Raw genomic sequence first — 19,829 nt, 5'->3', positions numbered from 1 at the left:
GTACAACTAGGCAGATGTAATTTGCATTTAATTTCTAATTTAAAAGAGACAATTCAAGTCTTATTAGTTTATTTCTTTTTGTTAGCCTCAAGGGGAACATCATCTTAGGTAAATTATTATTTCTTTTGACATTCAGGTAACCACATCATTCCTCCCACCTATTAGTAGAAAATAAAAAAGGAAAGGAAATCTTCAGTAATGAAAGATGAATTTTAATATCTGATTACTTGAAATCACTGCCAAGGACCAGTTTTCATTTGTTAGAAAATATAAGTGAACTTCTTAATAAAATAATAATAATAATAATAATAATAATAATAATAATAATAATAATAATAATAATAATAGTACTTATTATATTCCTGGCACTGTTGTAAGCAATTAACATATACTAACTCAGCCCACTCAAGGCCCCTCTGAAGTGGGTACTATTTACATCTCTATTGCACAGACACTGAGAAGTTGAGCAATTTACCAAACTCCATTCACAAAACTGCTAGGCAAAACTGCAACAAGTAACTCGACTATTTGCAAACGTCTATTTGATGGCACTTTTCTCCTTTGTATCAACAACGCTGCTAACAGTTGAGGTCAACTTTCAGTAGACAGTTGTGCCACTGAGAACTAAAATTTACCCTTAAAAATTATGACAAGGTTGCCATAGGTCATCATAATTTTGCTAATTATTTAAATTTACTGAGAATGCATGTGTAGATTAACATAAATCTGAACCTTGAAAGGAGAATTTGTCAGTATTAACAAATAAGTGCTACACACCTACAAATCAGACATTATTCTGTCATGTAACACTTAAATTGGGCTTAAATATATATAGCTTTGCAGATCAATTCTCCATGTGTAAAAATCTCTATTGCATTAATTTGTGTGGGAGGTTGATGAGAAGGAGGACTGGAGGCAGGGGTAAATAAAAACTCACAATGCTAGCCAAGTTATAGTTTCAGAAGGAGAAGTGCCTTTTTGCCAGTTCTGCCACTCAGATGGGGCACATTTTTGCAATGCACAGCTTGGGGTGGGGGGGGGAGGGGCATCTTTTTGCAATTCATACAACAATACCATATTTGTAGAAGCTACCTAGCAAAATCTGATTTTAAACTGAAATTTCTGATGTCAGTTCTATTTATTAAATTCAAAAAAATGGGAAATGCAATTACATTATTCATGATGATAAAGTCTAATAAAATTTAATTACAGAAAGTATCCCAATTTCTATATAAATCTGCAAACAGAGTGGAAATGTGTGTAACAATGAACTGAACCACCAGAGAAATGTCTCCCCAAATGCTTCATTTTGGGATCAAACTCAAGTTTTACAGGTATCGTTAATCTAAATGATTCAGAATGTGGTTTAGCCAGCAGGGATTATGGGTAGGAGATACAGGTGGGAAAGATTACTATAGCTATGAATTGTTTCTACTATCACTAGGAAGTTGAAGCTACTAGAAATTTGGATTAGATTTCCAGTGGCCTGGGAGGAGCTTGGGGATTGAGGACTGACATCAAGGTATGTGCAAACAGTGTATATTTAAATAAACAAATCTTTCTGTGGCGTTTGTGAAACTTGGGTTTGAATTAGAGTTAACTTTCCTTGAAACCCTCTGTAATGAACCATCACCTTAAGGCTCTCAAAAACCTCCTACCTGTGTATACAGTGGCACAGGTGAAGTAAACTTGATGGTTGGTAGTCCTGGGGTTATGGGTATTGGCTCCAAAGAACTCTGGATTTGCATAGGTGTGTAGCATTGGAGCAAGCAAGTCAACAGAAGAAAAATATTTTCAAATGTACAGGGAACACTTGGAAACATCTTCATAACTATAGATATTCAAAGGACAAATGTAATAAAAGGTTTTAAAGAGATGAGGTGATCAAATAACAAAGTCTCAAAGAGAATATGTAAGAATGGTTACATGAGTTGAAAATTATCGATAAATCTTCCAAGGTCTTGCTTGATTCCAAGGAGAAAAATTTCAATAGTAACCAAGTTAATCACACTGGGATATCTAAACAAGTAATCTGATACACAGGATGCAACAAGTTGGTTCAAGAACAGAATATTAGAGATGATTAAAAAAAAATAAAAACTATTGAGACAGATTTCTGCACTGTATGGTGGATGATTTATTCTTAATGAATCCCAAAGATGATAATGATGGATTCTTATTTGGAAGAATAGATGATAAGACATACAGAATTTTAAAATAATTATTCTTTTGATGAATTAGGCAGTGGTATGAATAGGAAAGAAACCCTAAAGTGAAAATAGGACTAATTTTTAGACAAATTCTTATAGTTTTCAAAGACTGGAAGTATTCCAAAGACAAACATGAGATTTAATATATCTAACTTACAAAAAAAAGAAAATGGAGTTTGAATTAAATAAAATAATTCCAGCTGTAAGAAACTAAGAATGAATGGGAAGTTAGAACATATGATGATGTAAAAATGCAATGCCTAAAGGTTTTATTTGAATAATAGACAATATAGTCTTTTGAATAAATAGATGTGAATAATTATGTTGCTGAGGTGACTGAAGTTTATCTGGAAAGGTGAATCTTGGATGCCACCTACCTAAATATGATACACACGCCTGAATGCAGGGAAGATAGGACCCTGGGAAATAAGACAAGATTAAAGAAGGAGGTTAAAGGCTAGTTTTAGAGATATAATATGAAGAAATAAAATTTTAAAGTACGGCACTCATCTAAGATAAAAAATAATGAGATGAGAATAAAACGAGGAGTTACTGACTTGGGGGAACTGGGAAATTAATGTAGGAGATCAGGAAGACCACTGTGATGTCTACCACCATTAAAGTCACCATGTGAAAGGAAGAATATGTATCCTGAAGGACAAGATCACTGCATGGACATACTCCAAATCATAAATTCAATTTAAACCCTCCCCTAAGCCATCATTAAAATAACTTGTTGGATGTTCCAAGAAATTTTTATACCCTTTCTTCAATAACTTTAAGAAATACCTTTTAAAGCTAAAGATTTTTAAAAGCATTTAAACATATGATCAGACAATATAAAATAACTATTTTATTTAAATCTATTTCAAACTGACCTATTCATCCACATATCACATATTCCAAGTTGATGAAATTTTTGAGAAGGAACTAAAAAGAACACTGCAATGTTACATAATGTGACCGACCTTAAAATCAAGGTCATAAAAATTATTCATTTAAAATAGTTTTTAATAAAGCTACATACCTTGCTAAGTTTATATAAATTTAGATAAATTTACATAAATCATAATGCTAGACCAAGTAGTTATTTTACATATTTTCTCCATCTTCACAGTAGGCAAATAAACTGCATCATTAAAATCATATTTTTTTCATCTTTTGTTTAAACACTTATTCTATGGTTGCTGTGATCATTAGATGCAAGATACTTCCAATAATAAATCCTATTAATGAGAAAAGTTTTTCTAGGAACATACTGTAAATTTCCTATGTATGAGATTATTTAAAGAAAAAAGAAAATCTGTCAGTGTGAAAGAAAATGAATTCCTAAACATTGGAAGCATTTGTAAGCAATTTGTTGTCTATGATTTGGAAAGTATGTCAAAAAAGTTGAGTATTCATATTTAAATAAATTCTCACAAACTAACCATTAAAAAATACTTCAAAAGAGAAGAATACTTGAGAGAAATTATTGAAAACAAACTAAAAATGAAACAAAGTACAAGAAGGTAACTGTTTTATTTTAATGTATTTTCTTCATATGTGGAGAAATATTTGCACTCACTCTCCTTACTTAAGCAAAAGTGATGTAGACAATTTAGCATCAACACTAGATTATAGTTACTACATCACTGCCACAAATAACGTATGAAAGTCAATCAAGATTATACGTAATATGGATAAGTGGGCAAATCCCTGTATCAAAGTTGTAATTGTTAAATTATTTGTTTCTAAGTAGCATTCAGTATAACAAAAAGCTGACAGAAACAAGTTTAAAACAAACAAATAATTCTAGTTTGGAGGTAAGAAAAAAAAAAACGATATTGATCATAAAAGTAACCACTGAATATATACATTAAAAAACTCTCTCTTAGGACACTGGGATTAGCATATGCTCATACGAACACCACCCCCACCTCCAGATAAAACTGTATTCTAAAGATTTCCGAGCACTAACTGTAGTGTACTCCAGCTTTCCACAAATATTCTATCAACTCATTTTTATAGCAGCCAATTTAATTCTAATCACACACACACACACATGCTGGTAGGTGCTGGAGGAAGGGAGGAGAGAGAGAGAATAAAAAAATCAACCACAAATAGAACAGTACATCAGGAAATTTCATTTGCAAGATCTAAATGATGCCCCTAGAAGCATTTTAACTAGAAGTACATACACACCAAAAAAATCATTTATATGTTTTCTTCTCCTGAATCTTTAAATATCCAATATTGTCTGGACAAGTCTTTTTGATATTAAGATTAGATGTGGTTCTTCCCCCAATACACAGGTTGCCTGAAGTATGTACTAGACAGTATAATTTTGCTTCCACAAAGACTGTGAAATTGCTCTGTATCTGGGACAATGTGGAACTCTACGATGCTCAGCGGACTATACGGCCACATAATTGCCCACTTCCACTGCTTTCAGTGAGGCCTGACAGCTCACCGGTTTATAGCGGTGGCAGATGACTAAAGAAAAAAGTTGCTCGTTTTTACACTTCTCTTTAGAAAAGATTTCCTGAAAATTCAGGATTGAAAAAGAAAGACTTATGAATAATGAGACTCACTGCTACACTCAACTAGGTTTTATACTCCTGCAAAATTCCTATCACATGGAACAAGGTCCAGAAGTTAAAAATAAAGCAATGCATTTAAGAACTTCTTAAAATAATCACAAAAAGAATAAGTAGGAACAATCATTTCTAATTACCTCTGTTGAGTGATGCTGAACTGTTTATATCTCCAGTAATGAAGGAAGACTCTGACTGCTTTCGGACCGTGTCATTCCACATTCTACGAATTCGGCTCTGGATGGGGAAAGGGAAAAAAGGAAATGAACTCACCATGTGGTGAATTTTCACACAAATTACTCTTTTTTGTTTCTGTTATAGTTAGAGGAGACCTAGATGTCTGGCATATGGCAAATATACAACTTCTACATGCTTGTAATAGAGTAGCATGAGAATATCAGAAACTAAATTAATGATGATAACTGGTTCTCATTGAGAGTATTCTTAAATGCTTATACCAGAAATAATTACAGCTCTTTAAAAGGAATAAATGTAATGTACTATTCTTCTTTAAATATGTTTAAGATACATAAAAATGTGTCCTAGACAGAATTTAATAATTGTAATTTCTAAAGTAAAACTAATTATTTTCATTGTAACTTTTATGGGAATGGGATACTTAATGCATTAAATTGTCAGTTTTATTAACAAAAGATTTAGCTTAAGAAATCGGAATCTTGCGAGTAGTTTGGTAAGAAAAGAACACGGACTACTACCCAAATGCTACTAAACTCAACATTTTCCATAAATTTTGTAAGAAGACCAATGTAATTTTACAGGTTACATACTATCTTGACTTTTCTTTCTTTTGAAGGAGATAAAGGAAGTCGATTCATCTTTATTCATTTCTTCACAGTAGGAAGTTTTATACAGAACTGAAAATTCTTACATCATTATATATATTCTCAAATTCAATTTTCTAAGTGTTGGATAATTCAAGAAAGCAGTGTAATATTTTTCCATTTTGGGGGGCTTTTTTTTTTCTGGTTTATTGTTTTGCTATTTTATTGAGTATTAACAATCTTGTGACCAAGAAACAAAATATTTTTAGAAGCTTTTCCAAAGATAAAAAAGTTATAACAACTATTACTAGTAGCAATGGGGAAATCAAGCTCACAAATGGGTTATAGTCCAAATATATTTGAACTCTTTGAATAATAGGAGTATCTAACCTTAAAATATTAGACAACTACTTTTATAAGTTTTGGGACAAGTTTATTCTTCAGAAATATTGTCTACATTGTTACATAGGTCAGCAAACACATACATAAACAGCAAAACTAATGAGAGTACAATAAGAAAACCACTGCAGGATTTAGACCTTGAGCACTAGAAAAATGTTTCTACTGAAAAATATTCCAACACTTCAAACTGAAATACTGGAGACAAATCTCTTATATTTGTTGTATTAGTTAGTTAATTAAAAATATTAATTCCTTTCTACCACATGCCAAATACTAATCTAGGAACTACAAAGGGGAAAGGCAAACACAAACCACCTTTACTTTCATGGGACTGCTAGACCAGTAAGTGACAGATTAATCAAATATTAATTAACAGAAATAATGCAGAAGTCCATGTACCCACAAATCTCCACAGAAGCATTACTTATTATCGCTGAAAACTGTGAAGAACCCAAATAACTATTAATGGCAGAAGAGATGAATAAATTATCAAATAATATACAGCAATGAAAATTAAAAAGCAATACAGATGTCCAAGGAAAGAAGGAGAACATAAAAGGATATGTACAGAATAATTTCATTTGAAAAAGTACCAAATACATGCAAAACAAGAACTGCTGTTCAAAGTTAAGATAGTGGTTATGTTTTGAGGTGGATGATTGAGAACAGGTCAAAGGGTTTCTGAGGTACTCCCAATTCGACCTGGGGAAGGGTGATAAATCACAGTGCCATACATTTATATTTTGTGTGCTTTTGTTAATGTTTATTATACTACATAATTTTGGAGACATCTTAAGTACACATTATAAAGGAATATGTCCTTGTCTAGAAAATCTGCAAACACTGCACTGAAGCAGTGACATCTCAACTGAGAGTTGATGGAATTATGATCGTTGTTAGGTGACATTTATTTGAACTGCCTCTATTATCTTCTATTATTATCGTCTGTTAGTCTCTCCTACCTGGGCTAGCCACACCTGTTTCCATGCTGTTCCTTAACATGCCAAGCATGCTTCTGCCTTAGACTTTGCACAATTGTTTCTTCTGTCTCGGGTGCTCCTTTCCCAGATACTGGTATGAATAACTCCTTCATCTCTTTTAATTTTTACTCAAATATTTTCTCCTTAAAGAGACCTCACTAGATCACCCTATTTAGAATTGTACTCCATCCACCCAATTTTACAATTTCTGACCCTAGAATCATTACTATATTCTATGATACTCTGTATTATTATAATGTACTTAATTCTTATATTTATATTTAACGTCCAATTTTTTTTGATGGAGGTACTGGGGATTGAACCCAGGACTTTGTGCATTCTAAACATGTGCTCTACCACTGAGCTATACTCCCCTCATTAATGTCTAATACTTAATGTCCAATGTCTGCATTAGGTGTGAGGGTCTAGAAGAACAGAAATTTTGTCTTTTTTTGTTCATTGATGTATCACACACCTGAAATAATGCCTAGTACATGGTAATTATTATATATGAGTATATATATAAATATATAATATTCAAATATTTCTATTAATTCTATGTTCTATGCTATGTATTTTTCATGTATTCACTCATTGAAACCTCCCAAGAATTCCTTGAGGTAGGTATTCTTTTATTCATCAGAAAACTGAGGTTTAGAGGTTAAGATGTTCAATATCACAGATTCAAGTAAGTGCATAAACAATATCTGAATCCAGTCATCTGGCTCCTAATCTAGGAGATTAAAAAGTACCCACACTATATCAAATAATTGTTGAGTAGGAAGAGGAGAAAAGGATAAAATATTACAGGCAGAGGAAAAGTACATAGTATGTGTGACACAGAGCCAGCACTTAAATGTTCATGGGATGAACCAGACAAGCCTTAGAATGTGGGAGTGAGTAAAAGCAAGTCACAGAAGAACATATACAGTAAGATATCATTTTAAAGAAAGATTTTTTAAAAGGCAGAGTAAACAACATCTTTTTTGAAGAAGAATAAACTATTCAAATAAGTCAAGGAAATGAAGAACAAAGTTAGTAGAGTGTCTCTGGTAGGGAAGCACAGGGATGAGTTAGGGAGAGGTTTCAGGAAGAGAAAAACAAATGGAAAACATTCTATTTCCTAAGGTAGATGATGAGTTCACAGGTGTTGATTTTATTACAATGCTTCACAATTTAATATGTGCTACATATTTTATGTTTTGAATACCATATAATAAAAGTAAATACATCTACAAAGTCAGTAAAACAAATGAAAGATAAATGACAGAACAGTTAATGAAAGGTCAAAGCGGAAAGGACAATACTTCAGTCCATAGTTTTTATAAATACACAAACACATACCAATCCTGTACATATCTCTGTGAATATACATTTGTGTGGTTAGGGGTATTATCAACCTTTTATAAGTGGTTAGTACCAGGAAGTAGGTATGGGAACCAACAGTGGAGAGGATTTTTACTTTTTAGTCTTGCCAATCACACCCCTCCATTACCTACATACTAGCCATGTGATCTTTATTACATGAGTGATTTCCTGTCACTTCCTTTTCTAAATGGACCCATTGGCTTTCTACAATAATCAAAATAAATTCTAAACTTCCATACCCTTACAAATACCTAATATCTTTGACTTCATCTCCCATTTACTCTCTCACTGCTTTAGCCAATGACATTCTTCCTATTCCTGAATTTGCAAGTTCTGCCCACTTAAGGGCTTTATATGAGATGTTCTCTCACCTGGAGTTCTCTTTCCCTGAACTTCCTTCCAGTCATCTCCCCAAATAGTCTTTGTCCAGCACTTAATCCAAGTAACCACCTGGACGTTCTGTATCCCATTATTTGGGATACAGATATTTGGTTCTCTACCAGCTCTCATAATCTGATATTCTCTGTTGGTTTATTTGTTTGCTAATGCATTTTTTGCCTTTTACAACTAGAATGAAAGCTCCAGATCATAGGGGAAGTTATTTGTCTTTTAATATTTTATCTCCAGAGCTTAGAAGACTGCTTGGCATTATATAAGAGAAACTATTTCTTAATAAAAAATTTCAGGATTGTTATTTTAGAAGTTCTCTGATGTGAAAAAGGCATCTATACTCCCAGAATTTTACCTTAATATCAGTGAGTATTCTAGACTTTGTTCATGGAAGTTCACAGCTAATATGAAATATTTATTATTTTTACCTAAACAGACTGAATTTAAGTAACGATTACTTTATATAGGTTGGATTGTCATAGTTAATCAGAATTAGTATTATAATGAGCATAAAGAAACAATGTAAGTTTTTTCCCCCAACATTAGAATTATGGTGTTATAACTATAAAAGTGAAAAAATGACACAGCTTTAAAATATATACCTGAAATAGTTTCTGTAATAATGACACTAGTAAGTGGTAGCTGCTCCAATTTGTTGAGCATTTACAATTTGTTTTGTTTTGTATACATTAGTTCAGTCTTCCTAACAACGTAAGAAGTCAGTATTACTACCACCACTTTACACATGAAAAAACCGAGGGAGAGTGAGGTTTAGTAACTTGTGTCACAGCTGGTATATGGCAAGGCTAGAATTCAATCCAAGGTCTATCTACCCATTAAATTTATGATTATTTTATTAAGCTGCACTGTCCTATCTTGTAGTTTAGAAGTAATGCTAAACATTGCAAAACTCTGTTCTAACATAATAAATGAAACTCCAAAATATTATTGTTCATCAAGGGCATATGTCAATAAAATGACTACAGGATGATGGTTGGTAAGCTCAGTTTTATGAAAAGCATGCAGAAACTAATCAAGTTAAATGACATACAGAATCTCGGAAATTTCAGTTTAAAAGTTGTGGAAAAGACTGTTACAAAAAAGAGAGACAAGAAGAGAGATAAGAATCATCAGGTTGAAAATTAAGGAGTGGATTATAAGGAACTCATGCTGGAAGCATCATTCAGGTGCGCCCCCTACCTTATGTGAGACGTCAGATTCCGAACTGGCAAATTTGGTAGTCTGAAATTCAGAAATCTCAGTGCACCTAAGCTGGTACACTCCTTCCCCCAATTTGCAACTGTGCAACCTCAGTAAGGTATAGAAATACTAAAACAAATACAAATTATTAGTGATTGTAAATTATGGGTAGGAATAAGTTTCATGATCATTATATTTCGTGGTTATTAGCTTACGTGTTAAGATAGTCTGATAAGTTTGACAGTTATATATTAGATTTAAAATTTTCAGTTGGAATTATTAGATTGACATTAGATATGCAATTTTATTTGTAAGATTTTAAAAGAGAATTCCTTTAGTTTGAGGAAAGTGTTTGTTTATGAGAACATTGTTCACTATTTTTGATTTATAGGTTTTTCAAGTGCTAGTTAGATGTGTACAACTGTCCAGTCTGACAGTGGATATGTTTGAATGAATCAGATATGTTAGATTTGTAAGTAATATGTGAAAGTTACAAGGATATTTAATTTTCTATGGATATGAATGGTGGAACTGTTTAGGAGAATTTTATCTATTAAATTTACAAGCCAATTAGGAATTAATTAAAGAACAAATGAAGTCATCTTTTTTATTTTATATATAAAATTATCAAAATAAAAAATAGATTTATAGGTGGAGCTAAAAGAGTTTTAAAAAAACTAAGTTCTTGATTATAATTTTATTTATGAAGTTAAGGTCTCCTTCAGAAAATTTCAGTTAGCAACAGAAAAAAAAATGACTGTTTTTCCCACCAAACCATGCAGTCTTAAAAATGCTAGTCTGAACTCAAACTCATGCATAACACATAATCTTATGTCTTTTATTTACCTGGCTTATTTTAGCATCCTAGATTTGCTGAAATTTCTACATAATAGTATTTGAACTGACACTGTGGCCTGGGATAAATGGCAGACAAGTTCCCTCAAAGTTTCAAATTTCCCTGGTAAGGGATGATGCAGCTGCTAAATCTATTGTAGGACTGATGGGAGTAGCACTTAGACCAGTTAAATCAATGATGCTGTTATGGGATTCTCATTGCCCTGACTTGTTCTTCAACTTACCAGCATACAATATGGTACCAGTTATAACTGTTATTTTACTAAACATATCATTTAATCAGTAAGGATTTTCAGTGTGTGATAAAGAATTGCTATGCTAGTTAAAAGAAAAAATTAACTCAAGAATCATACATATAAAATGTTACTTCCTTCGAACTTTGGGTGAAATGCCAAATTCCTTTCCTCATCTTCTATACTCAGTTGACTAGGAACATTCTGAAATTATTAATTATTATGCAAACTTAGACTATACATTTCACAAATTTTTTGCAATTTTGGTTTCTTAAATTTCGTGTCATGACCATTCTCATTTGAGACACACTGAAACAAAAAGAGTAAATTTGTTAAACATGGGATAGAAAACAGATCTGATCAAGAAAGGACAGAAACTCATAACATAATATAGGTAACAGACTTTATTTTTTTTTAGAGACATTTCATTTTAATGAACAAACATTGTTTACCTGTGAGCCCGTGGAGTAGCGCCCAGGAGTTCGAGAACCAGATGTTTTCCCTGAGCCAATAGAACTCTCTGTACTTTTGCCACTACAACAATGTGTTCGCAGGCATTTTCCATATTCTTTTCGTACCTAGTCAAAAATATTAACTTCTGTTAGCAAGTAAATCATTTCAGCTAGAAAATGTGGTATAAAATCTATGTGAGTTTTATTTTTAGATAATTAATACAATAATTTTTTGCCCTACAGTTACAAGAAACTGTTTTCAGCATACATTTTACGTATATTTTATAAGACAATATTCATCCTGTCAAGATTGAAATTTTGCATAATTGGAGGCTTTCAAAACATGTGCACACGTACGTGTCCAATCACACCATAATGATACAATCTCTTAGTTGAAAAAAAAAAAACTTAAGACTCTTCAAGACACTATTTTTAGCTTCGTAGATTTGATATGAAGTCACCTATTGGGTACAGCTGTTCTTTATGCAGAAATATAGTGAGAAAGTTAGAGAGGAGAGTGATGAAGAAACAAGAGGGAAAGGAAGAAGGAGACAGAATTTTAAGACAGAACAGAGCAAAAAGAACATGTTCGGCCAAGCATTTCTTTTAAATTTCTATTTCTTAGACATTCATTTCTCTTAAAGGAGGTCAAATTTGCAACTTGGGAATATAAAATTCAAAATATTTAAAATTTATTCCCTCAAAATAGTTCTAGTCAATAACCACAGAGAAATGTGATTGCTTTTCTTTATAGCACTGTGATTAAATTCTTAATCCTGGTTGTAGTAAAAAACATGGATAATGTTTAAAATTTTGACTACTGCCTATTTAGGCAAATAATACATAATAGAAATAAACAAGTAACTGCCCTAAAGCACACCTTCACTATCAACATCAAGAAAAATAATCACTGATTACATGTTCATCAACTAAAAACACATTCTAGGACAACTTACTGGTTTTACATTCAAAATTTTACATTAATTATGAAATAAGACTATATATATGTTATTCTTAGCTCTTTATTGCTTTCACCTAAGTTCATATTTCCATATATTGTGACAATGTAATACTATTTAAAACAAAGTTATAGAAATATGCTTTTTTGAGAAATCTCTATTTAGAGTCAAAAGCAAAAAAAAGCATGAATGCTACATTAAAATTAGTATTTAAAATTAAACATTACATCTTAACATATTAAGTTCATTCTATTGTAGATATAGCAAAATCAGAGATTAACTATATTCAGATTTGTCTGGAGAACTCACATTCACTGAATGCACATAATGTGGTAGGAACAAAGACAGAGTCAGGTGAATCAAAGCATGGAGGAGGAGTGCCTACTGGAAGTAGGTAGGGGGCCAAGGAAGGCGGCTCAGAGAAGAGGACTTCTGAGGGAATCTTCAAAAGATAGGTTGGAATTTGTCAGTTTAGACGATGAAGTTGAAAGAGTGGACAAACAAGAAAAAAGAGGCATTCAGCATGAGTAAAACAGAGAGGCATGATGTGCTAATCTTTGAGGCCTTTCTCTGATTGGTAATGCCCAAATTACATATTCTTAAATATATTTTAATTATATTAATGTGTTTTCCAATCAGTCTCTTCTATGCTACATTTATCAATAATTAGAAATAATTATTTTTATCCACTGTTTACTAATTCATATTTTATTTATTTTTTAAAAGAAATAAGTCCGTGCTAACTTGTGTGTGTGTCCAAGATATGTGAGTTTGGGAGGGTGAGATGAAGAAGCATCTGCTTTTAAACCACTATTTGCTAAGAACTGTGCTAGGCCCCTCCCTCTAAATGATTCTGGGAAATAATTATTACCTTCGTTTTATAGGTAAGAACACTGAATAGATTAAGTAATGAAAGTGAACTGAAAGACTGAAAAGGTTAAGTGATGTGCCTTATGTGAAAAAATCCAAATCTCATAGATGCTCTATGGTCAGAAAAGTCTTACTAAAATGCCACATTTCCAGTATTTACATAAGACCAACATAAGGCATTATATTTTATTAATATTATTATTAAAGTAAGAGATTATCTCCCTCTTTGTCTCTGGAAAAAATAAGGACAAACATTTAATTAGAACTTGAAGAAGCTTAAAATAATCTCCACCTGAAAATAAGTACTATCAATTACAACTTGTACTGAATTTATGATGCCTCTCCAAGAACCTAAACTTTGATCATAACCTACATCCCACTTTCTTTTTTCCTAATATACTCAGCAAGAGATATTTTTCTTCTTAGAAGAGAACGTGGTTTCTAATGAAATGATCTAATGGTCTAATAATCTAAACATATATTTTGGGGGGGAGAGAGACAGAAAGAGAGGAGAGAAAGAGACCCACCCCCCTTCCTGTTACTTACAAAGGCAGCAATAGTGTATAATCCACAGGAATTCATCATGGACTATTTACATTTATGAACAGCAGTTAAATGTTCTGAACTGATTATATAAACAGTCAGTAAATCTAGATATCTGGTGAAGCCAAGTCCCACATTTAGCTAGATTATTTACTGAATCATTACTGATTTTATTTTTCTATGATTTGAAATGGTAAGCATGTATTTTAAAAAGAAGAGAACAAAATAACATGGACAATGTCCACGAGATATTTCTCTTTAGATTACAATAAAAGCTATTTGACTGCTCAATCATTTGTCTATTGCAATCCAATATTTCACATGATACTCCATCTTACCCCAATCAAATACTGCATCTTACTATTTTAATGTGAGGTTGTCCTAGAATATATAAAGATAGGAAAGAAAATACACCTGACCAATAGAATATTTGTTTTATGCTCTCTGATCAGAAATAAAATAATTATGAAACCCTCTGAGATATATCACATAATTGAGTGCATAACAAAAGAAAAAGTAACAATTTTAATGTCACCAGTGGAGACACTGGTGACACAATCATGCAATCCACATTTCAAAAAGGAGTGACAACTCAAAGTTTGATTTTTGTTAATGAGTTGAGTTGATCAACAAATAATCTAATAAAACAAAATATCTGAAAAATAAAATACTTCATAATTCTCTAATCATAGGAGCAACTACTTTAAAATGAGTATATTATTGAAATTCAATCAGATGGCTTTAGAAAAACCTCCTACAAGAAGTAAAATTGTTAAAATGTCCATATGACCCAATGCTGTCTATAGATTCAATGCATCTCTATAAAAATTCCAATGATATTTTTCACAGATATAGAAAAAACAATCCTAAAATTTGTACAGAACTACCAAAGACCCCAAATAGCCAGAGCAACCCTGAGCAAGAACAAAGCTGGAGACAGCACATTTTCTGACTTCACTCTATACTACAAAGCTATAGTAATCAAAACAGTATGGTACATTATAAACACATAGATAAAGGAACAGCTCAAGAGTCAAGAAATAAACCCTTGCATAAACAGTCAACTAATATCTGACAAGGGGGTCATGAATAATTAATGGGAAAAAGGCATTCTCTTCTATAAATGGTGTTAGGGAAACTGGATAACCACATGCAGAAGAATGAAATTGAACCCCTACCACCCACAACATTTAACTCAAAATCTATTAAAGACTTAAATGTAAGACCTGAAACCATGAAACTCCTAGAAGAAAACATAGGGGAAAAGCTCCTGGACATTGGTCTTGGTGATAATTTTTTGGATATGACATCAAAAACACAAGCAACAAAGCAAAAGTAATAAATTGCACTACATCAAACTAAAGCTTCTGCACAGCAAGAGAAACAACAAAATAAAATGGCAATCTAAGAATTAAATAAAATATTTGTAAATTGTAAATCTAATAAGGGTTTAACATTAAAAAATATAGAGTACTTATACAACTCAAAAGCAAAAAAGAGAACAATCCAATTTAAAAATGGACAAAAGAAATGAATGGGCATTTTTTTTCCTAAGAAGACATACAAATGTTTAACATGAAAAGATGCTCAACATAACTAATTAGAAAAATAGAAATCAAAGTAACAATGAGATATCACTTCACATGTGTGAGAATGGCTATCATCAAGAAGACAAGAGATAAAAAGTATTGGTGAGGATATAGAGAAAAGAGAGTCTTTGTGCACTGCTGGTGGGTATGTAAATTTGTGCAGCCACTATGAAAAACAGTATGGAGGTTCCTCAAAAAATTAAAAATAGAACTACAATATATGATCCAGCAATCCCACACCGGGGTCTATAACCAAAGGAAATGAAATCAGGATCTCAAAGAGACTTCTGCACTCCCATGTTCACTGCAGTGTTAGTCACAATAGCCAAGATATGGAAACAATCTTAGTTACCACCAATGAATGAATGGATGAAGAAAATATAGCACCTATATACAATGGAATATTATTCAGTCATAAAGGAGAAGGAAATTCTGCCATTTGCAACAACACTGGAAGGACCTTGAGGGCATTATGCTTAGTGAAGTAAGTCAGAGAAAGATGAATGTTGTATGGGATCACTTACATATCAAATCTAAAACAGGCAAACTCATAGAAACAGATTAGATTGGCTACCAGAGGTTGGAGGGTGGGGGAAATGGGGAGATGTTGGTCCAAGGGTACAAACTATTAGCCATAAGATGAATAAGTTCTAGGAATCTAATGTATAAGGTGATTTTCAGTAACAATACTGTATTATATACTTGAAAGTTGCTAAGAGAGATTGTAAATATTCTCACCACAAAAAAAGGAAAACGTAATTATGTTAGATGATAGAGGTATTAGATAATACTATGGTGGTAATGATTTCACAATATATTAATGTATCAAATCAATACATTGTACACCTTAAACTTACACAATACTATATCTCAATTATAGCTCAATTAAAAAATGAAATAAAATCTCCTAAGAAAGTTTCTGTAGATTCAAAGAGAAATATTTTCACTTTTTTATAGAAAAAAGAAGTGAATAATAATTTCATGTCCTCCATATTCTCTGATTTTGGGCCTTGATCCAATAAAAATGTCACCAAAATAAAAAAAATTCAAAATACAGAATGGATGAAAGCATAATACACTTACTACCAGTTACTATAAATCATAAAAGTAAGCTTCTAAATCAAGGCTTGGCACTCTTTTTCATGAAGGGCCAGGCAGTCAATATTTAGGCTTTGTGAATCAAGAGGAAAAACCAAGGATGCTGTGACTGTACTTATTTTGAATTTTAAATGTACCCATTTAAAAATGTAAAAACCATTCTTGGCTGACTGACTGTAAAAATTAAAGGCAGATGGACAAATGTGGCCCACAAGCTGGAATTTGTTGAACTCTGTTCTAATGAATCACAAAATTGAGCTTGATGACATATATTTTAAAGATTTTCACTTCTGTTAAATATGTTCAATATACCAAAAACTCTAGACTTGTTTTTAGATACTGACGTTCAGTATTTCTGCCTGGATATCAAATGCAATTCCTAGTTATACCAGTGATGTGTATTTGTAAGACTAATAAAAATAAAAATAATAATTGGGAAAACTCTATTAGAAATTGGCTAATAAAAAATAATCACAACCAAAGTAATTCATGCATAAAATACAAAAAATCTTTTCTGCCCTGTAGAAAATTTTGATATTCACTCTAAAAACTTAAAACTTCTTAGTCCAATTTCCAGTTAATATATAAAATAAAGATACTTGGTAAATCTGGTTCACTATATTTGAATAAGTTATAACCATGATGGCCCAATATTCCCTTATTTACATGGACAAATGCTACCTTTTCCTTAATCTCCTGATTTTTCTCCCATAGTTCCATGTATTTCTCTTGACAATCAGTTACAGGTTTCTTCTACAAAAATCTAGAAATCTTTCCAAGCGCTTAGTCTCTCTGACTTCTCTGAAGTGTTTCATAATACTGACCACTGTCTACTTCTGGACATTTTCTCCTATCTTTAACTCAGTGTATTATCTTGATTCTCATCCTTCTCCTCAGATACCGCCTTCCTTCCATTTCTAACTCTTTCTCATCATTCACATGTCTCCTACTCTTAACACTCATCAAGTATGGTAGACTGCTAGCTGTTTGTAATACCCAATTCCTCATCTTCCTGGGGTCAAAAAGGTAGACTATGTTTCCCAGTCTTCCTCGCAGTTTAGGTGGTACCACTGATAGTGTCCTAGGTGATGGAGGGTGAGTAGAAGTGATGTGAGCCACTTCCAGACCTTTTATACATGATCCTTTCTTTCTCAGACTGTCTGCTGGATATCAACACCCTAAGTGACTGTGGAAGTCATATAGTGAGGCTGGTTGAGTCTTCATCAGCCTGTGTCCCTCCATGAGGCACCCTTATCAACTGGGCCATGAGTAAAAAAGATAAACGTTTATTGGGTTAAAAACTGAAATTTAGCGCATATGTATACTAAGGAAGAATCACCCATTCCAACATAAGCTCTTTTCTAAAGTTAATTCTAATCCATCAGATTAGAATCCCTCCTCTCCAACATCATAATCTCTTTTCTTTTCTGTAACCTACATTTATAGGTCTGAGTCATCATTACCATTGTAGCTTGTATTTAAGATCATGTCAATATATTTTTAATACCTACCACCACATAAAATTGAAACAGTATAAAACTGGACTCATCTTGAAAAATGGATACCTTTCTAAATTTTTATTTTTGGTCTATTAGTCTCTCAAGCCAAAAATCATACAGATAGATATTTTTACTCTTTATTTTGTTTTCCAAAGAAAAATTTCAAGTCCCTTTCTTAGAAAGAAACAAATTCACATTTTACCATTTCATTTTCAGAGCCACCTCTCAATATTGCATAATTATTTTTATTACATCCATTTCACACATGAGGAAACTGGGGCATATAAAGGTTAATTAAATGGCCCAAAGTCACACAAGCCTTTAAGTAGAGGAAGGAGGATTCAGACCCAGTCTTGGTTGAGGGATCTATGTGAACATAACTATAAAGACCATATTTTTAACAGAGTTAAATGTATCAGATGAGAAAATCGATCTTGAGTTTTAAAAAACACGAAGTGTTCGGTTGCTAAAATTAACTTTGAAAATGAATATTTTAGGTCCTTGTAGATATAGAAAAATCACAAAAATAGACCATATAAAAATGTAAATATAATATAAATAAAAAATATAAAAAATATTGCTTTCTAATCATCAAAATCATAGGTTTTATAAAAGATGCTTTTAAAGAAAGGAAGTACAGTCCTTTACTAAGCACTCCCACCATTAATTAAAAAAAAATTTTTTTTATTGTGAAATGTATAGATATTTATATACAACCTAGTTTTTAATAAAATACAAAATATACATTTCCTATACCATGCGGTATATGTACATATATATATATACACACACATATATCCTATGCCTCCTTAATATCTTAAAAAAGCTATTTCTTAATATACAAATTCCATGTGTTACTAATAAAAATATTAAAGACTATAAGGTCAAGTCTGCAAGAACATAATTTTCATGTATTGTCCAAATCAGAAAATACTTTGATTCTGTTTTTGCTGTTAAACACATTCACCAACTTTCATGCTTGCATTTTATGTCTGTTTGTTTTTACATTATAAAAATAAAATCAATGAACTAATGTTATTTATTTCTTAGAGACAAACACATCAATAATGAGTTATGTTATGAATGCTTTGCTATCATAGAATATGCCATTTACTCTTGAATAGAGAATCCTAGCTTACCTTCTTTTGTAGAACACAATGGAAAATGAATATAAACATTCCCTGTAGAGAATTGAAAATGGTGAAGAGATACGCCATGATGACTGTGCTTTCATTAATATACATGAGTCCAAAGGCCCAGGTCAATCCTAACAGGCAGAGAAGAGCTATTGCACCTATAACCCATGACCTGCAGAGAGAAGAGAAAGTTAAGGGTTATCAAATAATTCATCTTTAATTAACACAGTCATATCTTATCAACAGTACTGACACTGAAAAAAATGTTACAGTAAGTTTTACTGACAGAAAATGTAACACAGGTGGTTTAAGTACTTGAAGATTTTAATGGGAACTTACAAGTGTTCAAGCTTGAGGAGATATATATGAATGAAAATGATACGAACACAGAAATTCATTTAAGCAAAAGCAGATTTGAACTATTAAATTATTCATATATTTGCAGCACATATGCAAATGATATGGAGATGTAATTATGGTGAATGGCGAGGGAGAAAAGTCTATAAAGCGATGTTAGTCTCCACTGGTCTCATTGGTATGGTAACATTTGTTTGATGGGATTCTTTTCATTACTGCTTCATCTGATACACTTTTACCCCATTTTCCCAAATTTCCTCTTTTCCATAAAATATTTAGTGTTTACTGACGAAAACAGAAGGAACCAGTGTATTGAATACACGTATGAAT

General features: G+C 32.1%; 1 protein-coding gene across 11 annotated transcripts in view; it reads right to left on the bottom strand.

The window, feature by feature from the left end:
* Positions 1-19,829, bottom strand: part of ADGRL3 (adhesion G protein-coupled receptor L3) — an 822,802-nt gene that overhangs the window by 119,403 nt on the left and 683,570 nt on the right. For all 11 annotated transcript variants that reach the window (XM_074344099.1, XM_074344100.1, XM_045504712.2 and 8 more), the window contains 3 exons: positions 19,146-19,314; positions 11,449-11,574; positions 4,927-5,023 (listed from right to left, as the gene is read on the bottom strand). In XM_074344099.1, the coding sequence (XP_074200200.1) occupies positions 4,927-5,023; positions 11,449-11,574; positions 19,146-19,314 (392 nt within the window). The remainder of the gene's footprint in view (positions 1-4,926; positions 5,024-11,448; positions 11,575-19,145; positions 19,315-19,829) is intronic.

Source organism: Camelus bactrianus, chromosome 2 (genome assembly GCF_048773025.1).
Source record: "Camelus bactrianus isolate YW-2024 breed Bactrian camel chromosome 2, ASM4877302v1, whole genome shotgun sequence".
NCBI lineage: Eukaryota > Metazoa > Chordata > Mammalia > Artiodactyla > Camelidae > Camelus > Camelus bactrianus.
The sequence above is the reverse complement of the archived record's forward strand: the minus strand, read 5'-3'. Positions and strand labels throughout refer to the sequence as shown.